The sequence below is a fragment of the Nipponia nippon genome, unplaced genomic scaffold (genome assembly GCF_047370975.1).
Source record: "Nipponia nippon isolate SJK-2023a ecotype South Korea unplaced genomic scaffold, ASM4737097v1 scaffold_2, whole genome shotgun sequence".
NCBI lineage: Eukaryota > Metazoa > Chordata > Aves > Pelecaniformes > Threskiornithidae > Nipponia > Nipponia nippon.
In genome coordinates this window covers 64,215,391-64,231,785 of record NW_028262336.1, presented here as the reverse complement: position 1 = coordinate 64,231,785, position 16,395 = coordinate 64,215,391, and the positions used below count along the sequence as shown (strand labels likewise).

Here is a 16,395-nt window from a genome sequence, read left to right as displayed (position 1 = left end):
CTGGCCTGCTCCCCGACAACTTCAGCAGAACAGATGCCAAATATGTAATTGCTCTATTTACCCGGAGAAGCAGCCTTCACACTGGAGCTGAAGCACCTGTGCGGGGCTGAACAACACGCAGATCCTTGCAGTCGCAAGAGACTGACGCTTGCAGCATGGACACTGACAACTCGGCCACTTTCGGGAATGCAGAAAGAAGCCTGGCCTGGAAGCACCCATCACCCGCTAGGAAAGCGAGTGGCTTTTGGGACAACTGAAGAAAAACCAGTTACCATAATACACGTGGACATCTGAACGATGTTACCTTCTGTTTCTCAGCACATAGCTGCTAGAGCTAAAGCTGGTCAAGGCTGGCGAGATCCTGCTGCCTCCCCTGCCTTGCCCCAGCGGCACCCGGGAGCAGAGCTGGCTCAGCAGCCCACCCCGCCGCACGCCGGCACAGGGTGCCACCACGGTAGCCCCGATTCGGCTTGACTTTGCTGCTGCCACAGCTTTTCTCCAAAGGTGTGGTGCAGAGCTGGAGGAATTCGCAGCAGAAATCAGGTGCGGGAAAGATAAGGCAGTCTTTAGCCAGGCTAAAGTCTGCGTGTGCCAGCAGCTGTCCTGAACCTGCAGCCCAAGCCAGTGCCAGCCAGGGCACTGGGTACAAAATGGCTCTTTTCCCTTCCCTCAAGCCCAGGTTTCGACATACTAGCACAACACTGGCCCAGTGCTTTAATTTGGGACATTTCTTCCCAAGAAGCAACTACAACGGGTGAGGCTTTGAAACGCCGGGCGATTAACAGAACAGCCTTCGCTTTCCGTTACCCATCCCCATTAACCCTGCCCTAAGATACGACTACTCAGTAATTGTGCAATATAAATAAAACTACACAAGTCTCCCCACATAACTACCCGAGGTTGTTTCGTACCGCTCTTTTACAACAATAACCCCCCTCAAGAAAGGGCGCCTTTTAACCCAAAGGGCGTTAAATCACGGTCACGCTCCGTTCTCTATGTGTTACACTCGAGTTTTGTGGATTATTTCCAGTTTGCTGCAAGGAGGACGCAGAAGCCGCCCCACTGCTCCCCGTGTGCCCGTAACCCCGGAGGGACGGCACGGGAGAGGAGGAACCGCTGCCGTGCCCACGCTGCCCCCCCTGCCTCTCCCGCCGGCGCGGCTGCCGGAGGGAAGGGGAAACCTCACGGCTGAGGCGGGAACTCGGCGGGGCGAGGCGGCGGCACACCTGCACGGCTGCACACCCCCAGCCCCCTCGGCGGGACCCCAGCCCCTTCACCAGCCCGCCCCAGGGACCATCCCAGCGCGCTTCCCACCCGCCAGACCCCGCCGGAGCGCGGGGGCGCCGCCGCCCTCCGCCGCCGCCCGCCTCCCGACCGGCGGCGCAGGGGGGGCCGCCTTCCCCGGGGCGCCGGGGGGTTCAAGCAAGCGGGGCAGCGCCCGGTGACAGCGGCCCGGCCGCACCGCGCCGAGACAAAGCGCCGCCCTCGGCAGCCGCCCGCCGCGGGAGGCGGGACGGGACGGGACGGGACGGGACGGGACGGGACGGGACGGGACGGGCGGCCCCGCCGCCCCTCTCCTACCTGTTACAGGTCATCCCCGCCGCCGCTGCCGCCACCCCCAGCATCCCGCCGGCCGCCGCCGCCCCGCTGCCCGCCGCCGCCGGGAGGAGCCACGCCGGGCGGCGGTAATGGCGCCGGGCGGCCGCCCCGCCGACACGCCGCCGCCGCCGGGGGGCGCGCGCTGCCCGCGCCGCCGCCGCTGCCGCTGCCGCCGCCGCTGCCGCTGCCGGGCCCGGCGCCGCGAGCCGCAGGCAGGCCCCGCCCCGGGCAGCACCGGCCGCGCCCCCCACCCCCGCCGGCAGCGCGTGCCCGCCTCCCCGGCGTTGCCTGCGCGCCGCCCGGCTCCCTCCTCGCCCCGGCCCTCGCCCCCCGGCCCGGCGCAGGCCGGCAGCTCCCCGCCGGGCGCTGGGGACCCGGGCCGCGCCGCCCCCGGCTGCTCCCCAGCGGGGCAGGGGGAGTTAAATCGGCGCAAGTCAGGGGAATCGGGTGATCGGCGTCTTTCAGCAGCCCCGCGGGGCAGGCAGGCGGCCGGAGGGGGGGTCGCGGGCAGAAAGCCCCGCGGAGTTACCCGAAGTAGGTGCTGGAGAGCGGGCGTTGCTGGGCTTTTTTCCAGAACAGAAAATTGCTGTCAAAACAATTGCAAGTATTTTTACTATTTCTTACATGTGGTTGTGTAGTACAGTATTATTTCTAGCGAGAGAGCTATCGCCTCGCCTTAAGGCACCAAATACGTTTAGGTGAGTGTTTACTGGAGCGAGACTCCATTTTTAGTCCCCATATTTAAAAATTTAACGGTACTATTAAGGAATCAGACGGGAAAAGGCCGGCACCTCGCTCAGGTTCAGCTCCCTTTTCTAGAAAGTCACTACAAGTAAGTAACCTTCAACACCGGAGCTGCCAACCCTGAAGGCAGAGGCCCTGCTTCGCTTGGAGAGAAGCAATCTCATTCCAAACCGTCCAAGTTCAGAGACGTACGGATGAATGAAAAGAGCGTTATAGAAAATGCGGGACTATTAAGCACTCCGTATCACCGCCCATTGCCATTCTTAGTATCAGAAGAAGGAAGTGGCGTGGCGAAATGAAAAATGCAAATATTTGAGTGCCAGGGGTAAGGAGGTCTCTGCGCGGCTCCAGGAAGACAGCACGTTCGGGGAGTATGGCAAGCCAGGGAAAATCAGCGTAGGCAGGTACAGGTGAAAACACATCAGAACGTAATTTGAACTACATGTACACAGAGTACATCTACTTCAGTATCCATTAGGACTAGGAACAAAATGTAAACTTTCAGGAATCTAATTCACAGAAGTTATTTGTTTGGTATGCCCCAAGCAGGGTCCTGGACAGAACTACAACTGTGAAAACACAGAGACATCAGACTGCTGGCTTTTTGTTTGTTTGTTTGCTCCTTGGCACAGTTTGGTTTTGCCTGCCAAATTTAGGAATCCAAACATAGCAAAAGTTTAGCATCATAGGGATTACATTTCTGTACACAGGGGGAAATAAAGTATATGGCTGGAAAAGGTAAGGAATGGTATGCCAGAAGAGGGGGAGGTGGTCCTTCCTCTCTACTCAGCACTGGTGAGGCCACATCTGGAGGGCTGGGCCCAGCTCTGGGCTCCCCAGTACAAGAGAGACATGGCCGTACTGGAGAGAGTCCAACGAATGGCCGCTAAGACGACTAAGGGACTGGAGCATCTCTGCTATGAAGACAGGCTGAGAGAGCTGGGACTGTTCAGCCTGGAGAAGAGAAGGCTCGGGGGGGTCTTATCAATATAAATACCTGAAAAGGGAGGGTACAAAGAGGATGGAGCCAGGCTCTTTTCAGTGGTGCCCGGTGACAGGAGCAGAGGCAGTGGGCACAACCTGAAACACAGGAGGTGCCCTCTGAACATCAGGAAACACTTTTTCACTGTGAGGGTGACCCAGCACTGGCATAGGTTGCCCAGGGAGGTTTTGGAGTCTCCAGCCTTGGAGACATTCAAAAGCTGTCTGGACATGGACCTGGGCAACTGGCTCAAGGTGGCCTTGCTTGAACAGGGAGGTTGGACAAGATGACCTCCAGAGGTGCCTGCCAACCTCAACCAGTCTGTGATTCTGTTAAAAAACAAAACAAAATGAAACAGACATCCCCCCACCCCCCCCCCAAAAAAAAAAAAACAAAACCAAAACACCCACTCATTTTAATGAGTCTGGCAGCGGAGCTTCCTTATATCATCTAAGTAAGTAAGTACTCATTCTGTGCCAGCTGAAGGTAATAGTACCCTTCTGTTTTTTTTCTAATCAACTTTGGGCTGTCTGCCATTACTTGTAGGCAGCTTCATGAATGTCTTTAATTAACCTCAGTTTGTCTGCAAGGATCATAGAATCATAGCGATTATTCCCTATGAATCCCTATTATTCCTTTAATTAACCTCAGTTTGTCTGCAAGGCTTTCGGGGTCTCTCCCATTGCCCGTCCTGCTGGGGGGCTGTACGAGGCAGCTGCCCCTGACTGCTGCGCCCAGCCAAAGAGCAGCACCTCTGACCAGCACAGCCTGAAACAGGGGGAGGTGGCTGGGCAGCCGTGCAACTACCAGGGCAGCAAACTCCAAAACAGTGAACTCTGGAAATAATTAACTGGCAGGGCCTGCCAGCGAGCGCAGCCGTTACGCTCCTTCCTTTAGAGATCACATTAATAGATTTAATGGCAAGTGAATTGCACCATGTGCAGTTTTCCAGTGCTTTTAAAGATAAGATCCCCGGAGCCTAGCTGGCAATATAATCTCAAAGTAGCAAAGGCATTCGTAGAGAGCGGGAGAGCCTCCCCCAAACATGTACGTATGCCAAATGCTAAGTACTAGCTGCTTTTGGAAGCACCGTACCACGAAAAGCCAGGAATTCAGTTTCGCAGATTGCCTCCTTAGGCTCTGTGCACTTTGCAGCAAGTTTGTGCCTTGGCTTTGGGGTCTGATTTACATTTTTGTTGTGTCTTTCTGTACAACAGAAATAACAATACTTAATCGTTATTAATTCTCCATTACGTAGTATTAGAGCATGCTGGCATTCTAATTAACTTGTAAAATTCAGTCCAGAATACAAATAATTTAATAGGGTTCACAAACACACACTGCAAACTGAAAAGAAAAAAAAAGGTCACTCCTTCCAGTCCAGTACAATGAAAGGCTACAACCATTTTCTTCCTATGCAGTTTGTAGAAAATATGGTAATCTGCCTATTTATTGCTGCTCTCCCATCACGAAGTTAAACATTCGACTGCTAATGCACTTGGCATCAGGAGGAGAAGTGCCATTATCCCCAGCAGACGAGTGAGGAAACAGAGAAATTGAAATTAAATTCACAAAGGAAGCATGTGGCAAAGCAGGGACTTTGGACTCCATGTCTCCAGACCAGCATATTAATCACAAAATTAATGTCTCTTTTTTTTTTTTTCCCCCTCCCATCTCTCCCTGCTAGACTAGAGTAAAAAGCAGTTTTAAGTAGACATATGCTTTTGATGCTCTGTTTCCAGAGCACTTTAAGTCTTCCATGACTGTTGAAATGCCAAAATACAGTACCGTGGCTGGCAGTGGTGGAAGTGACAGCACAAAACCTTTGCCTGTTCGGAGCTATACACGTTATCGGCTTTGGTGACACCAAACAAGGCTGTTATTGTAGGCCTGGTGAAGAAGTGAGAAGGGAAGGGTTACTGGGGAGGCAGACGAGAAGGTGGCTGCTTGGTGAAAGAACTTGACTGCCTGTCTCTGATCACAAATATCAGCATCTTTACACCAAGTCCTTTTTCATTTCCAGAAAAAGTGTTGTACAGTTTTGCCACAGTGATATGAAGAGACTTGACTAAGTAACTTCCAGCTGTGGTATTTGCTCTAGCTTTTGCTTTCTCCCAGGACTTCATGCAACCGCAGATGGTATATTCTTCCTCGTGTTGTTAGTCACCCGGAGTGCCTGTTAACACAGCAGCCCCGTGGCTGTTTACCTTAATATAATCAATAGATTTCCACTGTAAACCGTGTCAGTGTTCTTCATGTCATACCTTCAAAGATATGAAGTTAAAGCAAGAACAAAGGAAAGCTTGACCATTTAAGTATGAATAATTTTTGAACACAGGTTGTCCAGCTAAACATTCCTCGCAAAACTGTTAATGAAGTCACAAGTAACAAATTAAGTCGGTTTCACATTCTTGCTCAGCATTAGTAACTTCACAACTCAATTGTGGAAATAAGCTTTGACCACTATTTGATCTCCATAAAAATCTTTGCTATTTTTAAAAATAGCCTATAATTTACCCAGAGTACTAACAGACTTATTTTAGTGATCATTCTGACATCCTTATAAAAGCAGAATCAAATTTCTGCTTCATGCACTTTACACATGCCTAGTATATTTGGCTTCACCTTTTCTTGGAAGATGGAAGGAGATAGTGCAAGAACAGGGGTATAACTTTTGAAGATCAATCTCAAAACCCTGCAAAATTGATCATTAAAATTCCATATTTAGCAGCATAAATTTCTGCTTCGTGACAAGGTCAGTAATTGGACGGACACACTAACAGCTAAAGAACAAGCTTATGGCAGCACCACAAAACAGGTACTTTAAAAAGTAACTTAATGACTTTTGGTGATCATGGTATTATGCTCACATTTTTATTTCAGCTTGTACGCCACTTGCATATAACAGAAGAATATGGAAATTTGTCCACAGCAATGTTTATTGCTGGTGATGCTTTGAAAAAAGTTCAGGGCATCTATTCCAAACCGAAAGCTTAGTCTACATTGATAGATAAAGCTATAAAAAGAGTTAATTTAATACACAGTCATCCTTTCTGTTTATCAGGCTATTGTCATTATGCTCCACCTATCATAAAAAATAAACCTCTCCCTAAGCCACCCCAAATTCCTAACCCACCCCTCAGAAATAGTTTTTCAAAGTCATCACTGTTCAACAGCAGAAGGTGGGGAACAAATCTGACGGCAAATCCTGCTGACAAACCCATCCTTCTCTACCGCGTATGGACCGTATTTTAGCACGAGCATCCCCAGCTATTGCAAGATCAGCGGTATCGCCATTGGTTAAAAAAAAAGTCATTGCTTGATGACAACAATTTGATGCGACTAGTTTTAATTACCTGTTTATTATTTTGTGTGGTTATTTGGATTGCTTTGCTAATGCCAGTATTCAGAGGTCCTCCAAAGAGAGGAAATGTCGCTCAAGAGTCAAGCAGCACAGAATTCAGTCAAAGACCTTGGGATAATTGGAGGGGGGGAAACAAGTTCCAACTCGAAGTAATTTAAGTCTGTCATTTTTCTATTTTAAGCTTTTTGTCAGCGCAATTTCCATCCTTCACAGAATGTTACAAAACCTATTGTTAGCTTTTCTGCGTTTTCTGAAAATCCTTCTCCTGCAAGAGAAGCATGATATATCCACTATCCCCCACTGCTCTGCAAAGAACTGGTTTAACCAGTTTCCAAGAGAAAGGCTAGTTAGGGCAGGGAGGGAGAGCCACCCTGTCAACAACAGGAGCTGGTTAAGTTTTTATTCCCTCCAGCTGCTTCTCTCTCCACTCTCCCAAAGGCTGTAGCCCTCTGCCCGCGGAGCGGAGCGGCCACCCAGCTGTCCCCCGGCAAAGGCTGGCAGCTTTGCCTAGGTTGCTGCAGCTGCAGGTTTAAGGCGATGGTGTGACCACTCGCGAGAGGAACACCAACGAGTCTGTCTAAATATTTGGATGCTAAAAGCTAAAATGGTATGATTGGCCTTCTCCCTTGGCAAAAGTAATGCTGAGCATCAGCAACTTAACTCCACAGAGGGGAATAACGACAGTAAAACAGTACTTAGGTAAAAGCCTTTTTCTGGAATTCTGTAATGGTTTCCATGGTTTTAACTTTTGAGATGTCCTGCGTGCTGCAAAGGGCAAGAGATCCAAGAACTAATACGTACCTCCGCTCCAGAAACACTCTGAGTGTTCTCAGAACAGGCTTCGATTTTCAAGCCATTAAGCTTCCAGATAAAACAATAAGAAAACCTTTAAATCCTATACTCATATACAGCTGCTAGCCAACGTCTATCACTTTAAAACGCTTTCAAAGGTCATTATAAGAGGACTGGGACTGTGCCCATGCCTGAAATAGCGCACTGGTTTTTACACCGATTACCTTTACCTTTACCTTGCATTCTGAAGAAGCCTACAGGCATTCAGCTGACAGCAAGAAGGATACATGATTCACTAGTACCAAAGTGGATTGAATTGTTGGAGCAGTAACTGATGCGCATTTTTCCACTTCGTTTTACTATCCTCCGTCTTCATTATTCAGTCCAGCCTTGATCCTCGGGATGAGCCAGGGGAGCACAGGACAGGAAGGAAGCTCTTGAACCTAAGAAGCACCTTCTCATCCTTGCAAGACAATGTGATAAATTTTAGATCAAATTCAGTTTGAAAAGTAGTCAGATTATTATTTCCCTTCCCCTAAGCATATATACATTTATGTGAAAGCTGTTAGAAGCTGACTTTAAATATCAGGCTTTCTTTTTGACTGCTTTATATCCATTTGTTATGTCAACTTCTTTTCACACCTTTTGATCCCGTCTGACCACATATTTGTATAGTAAGCATAGCCTCACAAAAAACGGATGGCAAAGAGAGAAACACACCAAGCTCTCACTTCAATCAATCAAACCACCCCTTCATCCATAGAGCATCTAAGTTTTGCACTCAGACAGCTGTGCAGATACAGAAAAATTATCACAGGCAATTACGGAAGAGGTAGCTCTGTCCACTTCAAAGCTGAGCACTATTCAGAAGAAGTGCTGATTTATAAGGTGGCTGGTACTTGGAATAAAAATACTAAGTGCAGTCCTTCCAACAAGCACATTCATACCTTCTGCATCCGTCCTCTTCTTCACGTCAGATATTGTCAGATTGTTGGTGACAATCTAGTAACATATTTGAAGCAATTTAAATGAGCCTTTTTTTTGAAAACTTGATTTTTTTTTTTCTAAAAACACCATAAACCAGTTTCTTTTCCTTTTCCATTCATCCAGAAGTCTCCATCACTGTTACTGTGTTCCACAGTAAAGACTGCGGCTACTATACCAAATCCATAAAATCGTCTTTTTAATACTACAGTAAACATCCCCTTGTTTTCTACCTTGCAGCTGAATAGCATTTTCTCAGGGAAGAACAGGCATTCAGGGAAAAAGAAAGGCACTCTGTTGGGTAAAGGTGAATTTTATTGAAGTGATGGCCACATGAAAAGGCCATCAAAGACATATTTCCACCCAAAACACTGCTCTATTCAGACTAGCAATTCTGAAATTACTACAACAAATATATTTTTACCTCTTCATACATTTGGTTTCTCAGCTTGTGGGTGGTAACTGCTATTTGCATGGCTCCTAAAGGAGATATTTTCACAGTACCAGTAACAGTAGAACTATCAGGTAGTTGAGGAAGTATTGGTGCATGGGGTGAAGCCAAGGCATAAGCCAAATGAGGCATATGTGGTTAAGCTGCCTTCAAAGCCACTTAGTACAAACTAAGGAGAGTTTTAAAATATTCCTTCACAATTCCAGGATATATTGGCTGTTATCAAAGCAAAAGGATGGAGGGCAAGAGCCAAAGGAAGATTTAAATTTAGAAAATAATCTAACCATCTATTCTCTCAATTATGCTTTGGGGAAGGAGGGTCACGAAAGAAAAAAGCAACTCTACTCTCTCATGTGTCACTTCTAACACAGGTTCCCTTTGGCCATCCTGAACCCTGAATCCAACTGGCCACATCTGCACTACAGCCTGACAAGCTTGGGTCTTCCTGTCTTTCAAATGGAGCACATTTGCCTTGCACAGATGGGTCTCCCCCTGGGAACATGGATGGCACATGACTCGTTTCCACTACAGCCAGTACAGGTAGTTAAAAATGCAGCTACAGTGCGCACAGAGGCCTGTCAACTCGGGATCACTCCCATTTTTGTTTTTTAATTAGTATATACTCTCCATAGTGACAGTAGAGTCTCTCTTGTTTCTTTTTTTTTATTATGCCCTCCATAAGCCTGGGCTGAAGGCAGGCTGAAGAGTAACATTTGGTCCTAAGCTTGTAAACTGTTTGGGCAGGGGTTACATTTTCTGGGAAACATCCTAGCAAAATATGGCACTGTAAAGAAAACAAACAAATAAAAGGACCAGAAAGCAAAGTCAGCACAGTGCTCTTCCAAAAAAGAGCACCACAGTGTATCAAGAAGCAGCAATACTAGTTACAATTTTAAATTGCTTTTTGAAAGCAAATCACAGCTACAGTGCTGTACATTACAAATGCAAATATATGACATATAAAAAGTTTTCTATGCAAATAATCCTGCTTCCAGTCCACATTCTTCTATGCCATTTACTGCAACTGCATATTAAACTTTGATATATTTGCTTACAGACAGTTTATTGCCATGAAGGTAAGTTCTGGCAATCTTAGCAACAGAACACAGTTTAGTAGCAGTTATTAAAATATCTTTACATTAATTAAGATCTTAATCTTCCATCATAAGAAAAAATATATATAGTAATGCAAGAGGTGTCCACTACATTCATAAGTACAATACTTGAGTTTCACTAAAAACAGTGAGCATGCAACTCAGACCTGAAAGAAGTCAATAAGCAACTGGTATTTCATACAGCCAGTGATGTACGTTACTTGCATACATTTATTCACAGCTTACAATGTTAAATAATATACAGTTCTGAAATGCGTGCATTTTAAAAGGAACTTGTCACAGCTCTTTAAAGACGGCTGAGCAGATGTTGTGCAGAAGAGACTAAATAAGGTCAGCTGCAAACTGAGTTTGAACTAAGTAAGATGAAGTCGTACCCTTCCACTCACGTGCTCCCATTGTTAAAATCGCAGCAGGAGAATGACTTGCGCTTATTTTTATGCATATTTCAAATCTCTCCTGTCGCTCTGTTTTGGCATTCTTTTGAGTGACACTAACCAAATCCATCTGTGAATAAGGAGTTAGAACTCAACATCCGAGATCTGGAGCAAATCGTGAATGTTGAAGATATGGTAATCGTTTCAAAAGTAAATGCAAGAAAGCCTAAACGTAGCCTCATGTTTGCTATCTACATTTCCAAGCTACTGGTGCCTAAAAGACTCATCCCCAGACTACCACTTATCAGTTCTGTGATCTGAAAGTTCACAGAGAATGTCTTCACTGGTAGCACAAACCATAAAGATTCCAGTTAGAACACATATTGGGGGGGGGGGGGGGGGGGCGGGGGGAAAGGTGCTTAAGACTGGGGAAAGGAATTAAAATACCTAAATAAAGCCTGTTGGCTTTGTTGATTGTGTACTGAAATACATACAAGAAGCAAGCAATAAACCAAAAGTGCAGTTACTGAACAGTTTATTCTCAACTGTGCTGCCCTTCTGCTGTTCTTATGTCCAGATTAATCTCAGTCCCAAGTAAGATAATGCTAAAGGAATGAGCATCATTTCCTCAGAGCCTCAACTAAGATAGCCAGGAAAGAAAGAATACTATTTCATATTGGTGTGTACACCAGGGAATGATTCACTGTAAAACAGCACAGAGAGCATGAAAATATGAGCAAAAAAGATGGAAAGACTCAAAGACTCTTGTTGGAAGGTAAGCAGGGCTTAAAAACATGTGTACACATTTTAATAACTTACAAATAAATTAAGATGGTGAAAGGCAGTATGGACTAGAACAGGGAAAAAGAAGGCTGAAGCTAAAAAAGGTGTTGTGTGGATAACAGAAAAAGTAATTCTATGGCAGAGATGTATTCTTGGAAAAAAACCCAAACGTTCTGTTGAATAACCTGGAACAGAGATTATCTCATCTGTGCATAAGCTTTGTGCAAATGACATGTGCAAACACAGAAAAGTGAGAGAAGGATGTAACATCTTCAGTCATTAGAACATTTAGAAGGTGCATCTATTGACAAAAGTTCTGTCCTTTTCTCTCAGAAGTTATTGTTAGGAGTCTGACCTACAGACTCAGATTCTTCCTTTAGTGTCTTCAATATGACTAAGTCAGTATGAGTAGTCTTTTCATCTAAGTACAGACATCACGACAGTAATGAAACATTTCCTGGTCTTAAACACAAACTTCCAACCTCAGGTTAAAAAGCCATAGCTTAAGCCCTTTCTCCCAAAGCTTCAGCTCACTTACGACCTCTGATTCTTGGAGTACTATCCCAAGACTTCCATAAACACCATTAATCTCTACTACAGTACCATACTCCAGATGTGCCAAGCGTTACATTTCATATAGTTTTAGGCACCCTCTACATTTTGTGGACCGCTGCCTTCATATCATACCCGGCTTTTGCAAAAAAAAAAAAAAAAAAAAAGACAAAAAACAACATATAACCAAGACTAAAAATTTAGTCAAGTCAAAGCAGAAAATGCCATTTCTGTTTCTTAATGATCTTACATTTTGTAAGCATCACCAGAGAGGAAATAACTCAATTTTAATTTCTTCAATGTGCAGAGAATAACACTAACCACATAGATTAGCGAGCTGACAAAAATATGTGAAAGAAACTGTAAACACTTTAAAATGCTTTAAGTCTAAAGTCTAGTTATGCCAGTTACTATACTAGATCAAGTTTTTAAATCGGTATCGAAAGAGCCATCACAGGTTTGTCAAATTCTGTTTCCAAGCAATTTGCAATTAATTTGTCACTTCTCATTATACATCTGATCATCAGCTTTAACATTTACAAGAGGAATAGTTCACTGCTGTCAGAGCATAATACAGGACAGTCTTTCAGAGCTACTGAGGGCTTCTTTCTTAGAAGAGCCTGAAAAGCTGAAAATAACACACAGAAATGAAAACCTGCAGTTCAATGCTACAACACCAGCAGATTGTTCTTCTACATTAAGATTTCTCTTTTTGCAGCTGTGGAATGTGTTGAAAGATTCAGCGTTTCCACTGTCTCATCGAAGTCCCGACCAGCTGTGGAGGTACGAAGCCCACCCAGAGGGCCGTGAGGTACTCTCTTCCTCACCTGAAGGAGGAAGAAAAACATACTTTAAACCAAGTTTATTATGTCAGACATTGCATCATTTGGTTACATAACCTTGTTTCCCCCCCACCTCTGTTCTTTTTCAAATGCTGTCCTCGTAAACTTGAGGAGGAGGTAACATTCAGTACTCACTCTTGGCCTGCCATAGATATGTTCATGGATTTTATCACCAAGTCCACTTTACCTGGGGTACTTAAGGATGTTTTAAAGAGGCCATTTATCACCTTTCTCCAGAAAAATCCAATCAGTGTTCATTAGAGCGGCAGAACAATGTCAAAATGCTATGGACTTAATTTACACCTCATCTTTCCAAATGCAAAGCCTATCATGGAATGCAGTACTTTGCCACCTTCCTTATTCATGTGATTTTGTTCACGACTTTTAAGTGCTTACATATACACACACGCTACTTTTTATATTAATTTTAAAATAAATATAGGTCAGTTGCTAATGAAGTACAAGAAGCTACACGTTGTTATTGAGAGGTGACAGACAATATCTTAAAAAGTGTTTTTAAGGGGACAAACGCTCAAACAGAGTATTTGAAGCGGAACCAGAACATTATTATACAGTCAGCTCTTGGGTTAATTCCTTGCAAAGGCTTAACTTAAGCTTTTTCTTTCCTTCCCTAGTTCCTTTATTTCTCAAACAAAAAGCATATTTCTTGAACAGATTTTTAAAGTTAATATATTGAAACTAATATTAGATCTGCAGTACTGCCTTGAGAGGACCACTTTAACTATCTTTTTAGAACATCTGCCAAGAAAGTAATTCATTTATAGTAACCTCTATTTTAAGGTCACTTTGACAGAAATCTGTAACTCTAGTCAAATCATGAGCACATTAAATTTTTAAAACTTACTATCGTCTTCCTAAAATGTGTATGTTTCAGAAAAAATTATATTTTACCTTAATTTTATTTATATTTTTGGGTATTTTTTCTGTTTTCTGAAAACTGAATAGTAACTTCCCAACAGAGCGATTGCTAGCTCAGTAGCATTATGCTGCTAAGCTTTGTTTTTCCTCAAAGGGCTACATAAAAGAAAGCACAGAACTGCAGTTGCCTTTATTTCCACTTTTGCTTTTTTTGTGACAATGTTTGGAACACCACCTACCTTGGGCAATTGCAACTAGCTTCCCTTTCTCTTCAGGGCTGAGCTGCAACATGGTGTCTATTACTGGGAGCAGCCTTTCTTTCTCGCTTCCTGATTTTAGAAATATGAACTGCAATAGAACATTCTTCAAGTATTCTAGATTAGCCACAGACTTTTCTCTCTCTTGATTTCTTTCCAATCTTCTTATTTCATTCTTAAGAAGCTGCAGATGAGGAAAAAAATATGCAATATTGTTTGCTTCATATAATGAGTAATTGAACAAAGGTCTTTTGAAGAGCTAAAAAGTGACTTATGCAGCTTGCTTCAAAAAGAATGATGTGTGCATAGCACATATTCTGGAGAAAAATCCAGTGAAATTTGAACACAATAATGTCGTCCAGAAACAACTTTTTATTGATCAAAAATCACCTTTTTTGATAAAATCCATGCAGCAGTTATAACGCTATATGGTAGTAACTATTTAATTTCAGCGATAAAGAGTTGAACAGTTAAATAAGCAACATGGATCAAAGATTTAACAATGTTATCATTCATTAAGAAACATTTTATAAAAGAAAGCTTAGCATGTTTAGAGAACATGCTAACTTCAAAAATGTTTTCAAAAAACTCAGGGAAGTACAATCAAATCAAACCAAACTCTGTTAGTACATGTATCTTCTTTTAACTTAAGACAGCTAAAAGGGGTTACAGGAAGATAAACCAGACAATGCTTCCCTTGGGATTTACTACTTTTATCTAAGTGAAAATTGTTTTCACAATAATAAGTGAAAATTGTTTTCACAATAAAGGCACTTTACTACACATTAAACTTGAGATTTTTTTTGTAGCAGCTTTTACACCCCACCCACCCCCCCCAAGCTAGAAACTGGCGGGAAAAAAAACCCAAAACCTGAAGTCAGCTCTGGAAGTGCTAATTAGTCCTGTGGAATAAAAGCCCTTCCAAAATTAAGTTTTGCATCACCAAATTTTTATAGACTAGGATTTTCTACATGGTTTAGTGGTGGACTTGACAGTGATAGGTTAACAGTTGGACTTGATGATCTTAAGGGTCTTTTCCAACCTTAACAATTCTATGATTCTATGATTCTGAAACATATTTGGTGTTAAACATTTATTTGGGCTAAGAAACAGACCGTAGAAATTAGAGCTGTCCCCACACTTCCTGCATGTCTGCTAACCTTTATTTGTTCCATTAGGATGGCATTGGTTGCTTCTGATTCACGAAGTAATTCATTCAAGTGATCAGCACTCTTCGCTGTTGTGTTTAGTTTCTGAATCAGTTCATCCTTGGTGAGTTCGGTTTGCCACTGAGATGGTTCTGCAATTAATTGGAAAAGAAAACTGAGAGAAGGAAAAAGCACTTGCATCTACTTTATACTAACTTAACATTAGGACTTCATTAATGTAGTTTCTTAGAAACAAAATCCATGCAGAGTCAAGACTGCAAAATTAACAGGCATTATTACTGCTGCTGCATGCTTGTTTGTGATCTGTTCTTGTATATATATTAGAAGGGGATTGGCAAATCAGTTCTAAGCACGTCAAGATACATGGTTTTAATTTACCCTTTGTTTCCTACCCATAGAGAGAGATTTTCAACAGTGCTCCACAAAGTGTTCAGCAGACTTTTAAAACATGATTAGATGCTACCATATATTTTTCTGCTTTTTTGGGGACTCTTAGAACATAGTTCTTCATGCTGGCTTTCATTTTCCTTGAAAAAACTATGAATAAATTCCTGTTCTAATAAGCCACGTTAAGATGAACAGACATTTTATCCTTTCATTAATGAGAGTTAAATCAGCACTTGTCTCTATTAGAGGCTAGTCCAGAACACAAAAAGTTCTGTAACTATTCACTGACTTGCTCATCCAGTCTTTTCCCTTTAGAAAGTCACAAATATGACATCTTTAAATCACTAAAAACCTGTAGCAATGTTGTATTGTTAGTCCTTACTCAAGGACAAAACTCCTACAGAAATTCAGGATAGTGTAAACTCAGTGGCACTTAAGTAGACTTGTGTCTTGCACCTAAAAGCATGAAAACACATTCTGAGATATTTTGAGGGCGCAAACTTCTGCAACGTACATAGGCAAGTGCTTCAAAAAGCCACATGTTCTACCTACCAAGTTTTGATTCCGGGGAGTTGAGAAGTTGTTCCAAGGATGGTACATAGGTGCTGGCTGAAGAGACAGACTCCGTGTCTGTTGTTTCCATACCTTCTCCCTCTTCCCTAGCTACAGTGTGCACATCAAGAACAGGAAGGTCAGTGTTTCGCCGTTCTCTTAAGTTCTTCGTTGCTGGATTTGAAACAGCTGGACCTGAAAGATACTTACTCACGTTTGTCTTCAGAATGAAATTGGTAGGGCTATTTCTGTGTGACTGTCTCAGATTGCAGAGCAGTATATAAAATAGTCTTCAAAAAGCAGGGGGAGGAAAGGTGAAGAAAAGAGAGAAAGCTAGATGCACACATAACGTTTATAATAGAAAAAACAGCCTTTCACCTCCAAATGACCATTCCAGTCAAAGCTGGTTTCTAAATCCAAACTTGATTGGCAATTTTTATTTCAGTGACTATGAAACTTTTGTGCAACTCTCCCTGAAGATGTGTTGTAGCTATGACAAGTGTCAGATGTTTTTAATGCAAAACAGAATTAGCTTTTCTTTCAACCAGTCCTGTGGTAGGTGTAAATTG

At 43.4% G+C, this 16,395-nt stretch overlaps 2 protein-coding genes across 5 annotated transcripts in view; both read right to left on the bottom strand.

Moving 5' to 3' along the window:
• LIMS1 (LIM zinc finger domain containing 1) overlaps positions 1 to 1,703 on the bottom strand; it is a 78,231-nt gene extending 76,528 nt beyond the window's left edge. Inside the window, exon 1 of the mRNA XM_087757275.1 lies at positions 1,582 to 1,703. Within this exon, the coding sequence (XP_087613401.1) occupies positions 1,582 to 1,625 (44 nt within the window). The 5' untranslated portion in view covers positions 1,626 to 1,703. The remainder of the gene's footprint in view (positions 1 to 1,581) is intronic.
• Positions 1,704 to 8,762: 7,059 nt separating this feature from the next.
• Positions 8,763 to 16,395, bottom strand: part of GCC2 (GRIP and coiled-coil domain containing 2) — a 34,124-nt gene continuing 26,491 nt past the window's right edge. Inside the window, exons 20-23 of one of the 4 annotated variants that reach the window (XM_087758406.1) lie at positions 15,827 to 16,021; positions 14,879 to 15,018; positions 13,701 to 13,902; positions 8,763 to 12,567 (exon numbers count right to left, since the gene is read on the bottom strand). In XM_087758406.1, coding sequence (XP_087614532.1) covers positions 12,497 to 12,567; positions 13,701 to 13,902; positions 14,879 to 15,018; positions 15,827 to 16,021 — 608 coding nt within the window. In that variant the 3' untranslated portion in view covers positions 8,763 to 12,496. Of the gene's footprint in view, positions 12,568 to 13,700; positions 13,903 to 14,878; positions 15,019 to 15,826; positions 16,117 to 16,395 lie in introns of those variants that run through there. The other 3 variants (XM_087758407.1, XR_015704945.1, XM_087758408.1) reach the window with 3 other exon arrangements.